This window comes from Trichomonas vaginalis (assembly GCF_026262505.1).
Source record: "Trichomonas vaginalis G3 chromosome Unknown ctg_74, whole genome shotgun sequence".
Classification (NCBI taxonomy): Eukaryota; Parabasalia; order Trichomonadida; family Trichomonadidae; genus Trichomonas; species Trichomonas vaginalis.
The window spans coordinates 1-3074 of record NW_026529161.1 but is presented as its reverse complement, the minus strand read 5'-3'; the positions used below and the strand labels follow the sequence as shown (position 1 = coordinate 3074).

General features: G+C 32.2%; 2 protein-coding genes and 1 pseudogene across 3 annotated transcripts, besides 1 other annotated feature; 2 read left to right on the top strand and 1 right to left on the bottom strand.

Moving 5' to 3' along the window:
* Positions 1-3071: a mobile genetic element.
* On the top strand, positions 19-573 carry TVAGG3_1067860 (annotated as a pseudogene). Its single transcript has one exon. A coding segment is annotated over exon 1 (555 nt).
* On the top strand, positions 1344-2168 carry TVAGG3_1067850 (KilA, N-terminal/APSES-type HTH, DNA-binding family; the record flags this gene model as incomplete). Its single annotated transcript, XM_001292308.2, has 1 exon — positions 1344-2168. One exon carries the CDS (start codon positions 1344-1346, stop codon positions 2166-2168), a length of 825 nt encoding a protein of 274 aa, XP_001292309.2.
* Positions 2458-2931, bottom strand: TVAGG3_1067840 (uncharacterized protein; the record flags this gene model as incomplete). Its single annotated transcript, XM_051256260.1, has 1 exon — positions 2458-2931. The coding sequence occupies one exon, from the start codon at positions 2929-2931 to the stop codon at positions 2458-2460; it is 474 nt and encodes a 157-aa protein (XP_051076522.1).
* Positions 3072-3074: the final 3 nt, after the last annotated feature.

Here is a 3074-nt window from a genome sequence, read left to right as displayed (position 1 = left end):
CATTGCAACCATAAAGTTATGGACAAAGTTGCGACATGGTTTATAAGAATGTTTCTGACATATATAAATCTGAAGAATTTAAGACCTACGATAACTTTGTTTCATTAGTTGCTGAATGTGTTTGGGAAATAAGAGATAAAGATAGAAGAGGCAAAGTATGGAACGAACAACTAAGACCCGCTATGTTTGAGATGAAGAGAGCAATTGACGCCTTAGTTGTTTTAGCAGGTCAAATTTCAATGTATAACGCAAAAATGAACCGCAATGTTCAAAATGTAAGGCAGCGATGAGGAAATATAAATACTCCGTCAAAGAGATAGAAAGAATGAGAAACGACTATGCAGATTTAAAGAAAGAAGTAGAAAAGCCAGCAGAAGATAAAATGGACATGTTAGCATTTCTGAACAAAAATTATCCAACTGCTGACGATTTCCTTCTATCTGACGTCAAGAAGAAATATAAAGAAACCTTCGGCATTGTTAAAACATTCGATGTACTAAAAGAAGAAATAGAAGCTACAAAACTGTTAAAGTCATGAACCATCGCAACATATACCATGTAAAACGCTTGTAAATAGTTATGTTAGAAAAGAGGTTAGAAAACGTGTTAGATCTAACATGCTAACATAAACATTATTTTTGCTGAATTCAGCACAAAATTCTGAGTAAAATGACATATGGCACGTGTCAAACCGTTGAGTTTTCACAAATTTTAAAAATTGCTGCGGAAAGTTCGTCAAAAAAGTGAAGGTTCCCGACTGTTTCAAACCGCCATACTTTACATGAAGATAGTTTACAATGTCAACTAAATATCATGTACGATAGAAACGGTTATGTAAAGTTTACATTTTGTAAAGTTTTGTCCTGATTCAAGACAAGTCTTGTATTTTTTCAGAACAAGTCTTGTATTTTTTCAGAACAAGTCTTGTATTTTTTCAAGACAAATCTTGTCCTGATTCAGAACAAGTCTTGCACTTTTTCAGGAAATCCTATCGTCTAACTTTACAAATGTCACTTTTTCAACATGATTGCATTTTGGTCGGGAAACAACTTTCTCTCAATTTTGTCACTTTTTTCTATCGTCGTGTTTTGTCACTTTTCCCTCAGGGTGTGTGTCAGAAAATATCCAAAATCTTTATAGCCTCGTATCTCCTTCAATTCTTGACGGCTTGACATGTATGACACACCATTCAATTCAGAATTATGTGCTGAATCTTATGACCTTCATTTGTTCGTGACTTCTTTTCACATATGTAACCCTGAATTTTTAACATTTCTTTAACACAGAAAAATAAAGTTAGTTTTATTTTTATTTATTTTTTTATTTTGTATGTAAGGACAGATATGTCAACAACAGAGAACACAACAACTGCTATCGTTCATGAAGCCATAAATGAAGAATACGAGTGGGTTCAGTTTAACAAACAACTCCGTCTCATTCGTTCGGTCAAAGACGATATGTACCAAATGCAAAGTATTTTGACAGCATGTTTTGCTCCAGACACTAAACACGCAGACGACTGGTTCAAAAACCAAAGCACACAAGAACTTTTGAGTGAAATTTCTCTAGACCGACTTTTTTCGGTCTTGCATAAAACACATGAAAATCGTAAAAATTTGCCAATAAATTTAAGAGGTTATTATGTTCATAGACTTTTAGTAAATGCAGTTGCAATGTGGGCTTCTCCTCGTTATGCATGGCATGTTTACAGACTTCTTGACGAAATTCATAGACAAGAACGTGGAGAGATGGAAAAGAAACTTCAAGCAAAAGATGAAGTCATTGAATCCAAAGACAAAAGCATACAGAAAAGAATACCACGTTCAGTACCAAAAGGAAAGGAAAAGAGTTATAAGTATATGATATATACTGAAGAGTTGGAGAAAGAAGAAGATAAAGATATGGTTATGTTGCATTTAGTCAGAAGAAACAACAAAAGCTTTTATGACCTTGCTAAGATTTACAAATCTGACAGAAACTGGTTCTATCGTGAAAACTTACCGATTTCAATGACACCGAATGAGCAAATAAAGGAAATTGTCAAAAATACTCTTCCTCAAACACACTATGACATCAAAGGTTGCACAATACTTACATTCAAAGAAGACTTAACATTACTGAAGGAAAAAATAACAGAATATTTCGATAACTTCAAAGAGGAAGAATAAAAAAATCTAAGCTAATTTTATTTTTTTTATAAAATTTTATCTCATATGAAAGAACATGAATTTAGAATATTCGGAACTCATGACAGAAGAAGAGAACGAACAACATGTAAAAGATTATGCAAAATTTCTGAAGACATACAAAGCATTTAAACAATATCTAAATGCTTCTAAAGATTATGCAAAATTTCTGAAGGTATATAAAGCTTATGAAAAAGCGTATGAAAAGTTTATACATTGGGGAATTGTTGTAAAATATCGATATGAAGACTAACCAAAAATATATTTTTGCTTAAATGACGTCAGGGTCAATTTCTTCAACCATTTCACTTCCTTCGTCAATGTCAATAGAAGCTTCTTCAACCTTTGGTAAGAACTTTTGTATAACATCTTTGTTCGTTATTGTTTTCAGAGATGAAGAATAATATTTCACATTTGTTTCACCCTTCTTATATTCTTTCTGTTCGGAAAGATTCATAGCAATACTGAAGAAGTCAATGTTGGAGTTCTTTATAATAGTATAATGAGTATCTTTGACATTCACGAAGAAACCCTTTTGTTTCAAAACTACTGCTAACTCTTGTGAAGTATAACGTTTGCGGTCAATGACAATAGCTAATGGTCTGACATACTGACCAAACTTAGATTCTTTCACAAACTTCTTGTTAAAGATAACATTGACGTTTGAAGCATTATTGAACTCATTCTTGATGACAGTAGCGAGAGCATTGTATGAAAAGAACTTGCAATCTTGCATGTGTTTCATTAAAATAAAAATATTAAATTATTTTGAAAAATAACTTAAAAAAATCTAATCTAATTTTTTCAAAAAATATTTTTTATCCGATAGAAAAGATGACAGAAAAATTAACTTTTTACATAGCGCCAGACCCTTCTTGCCCACATCTT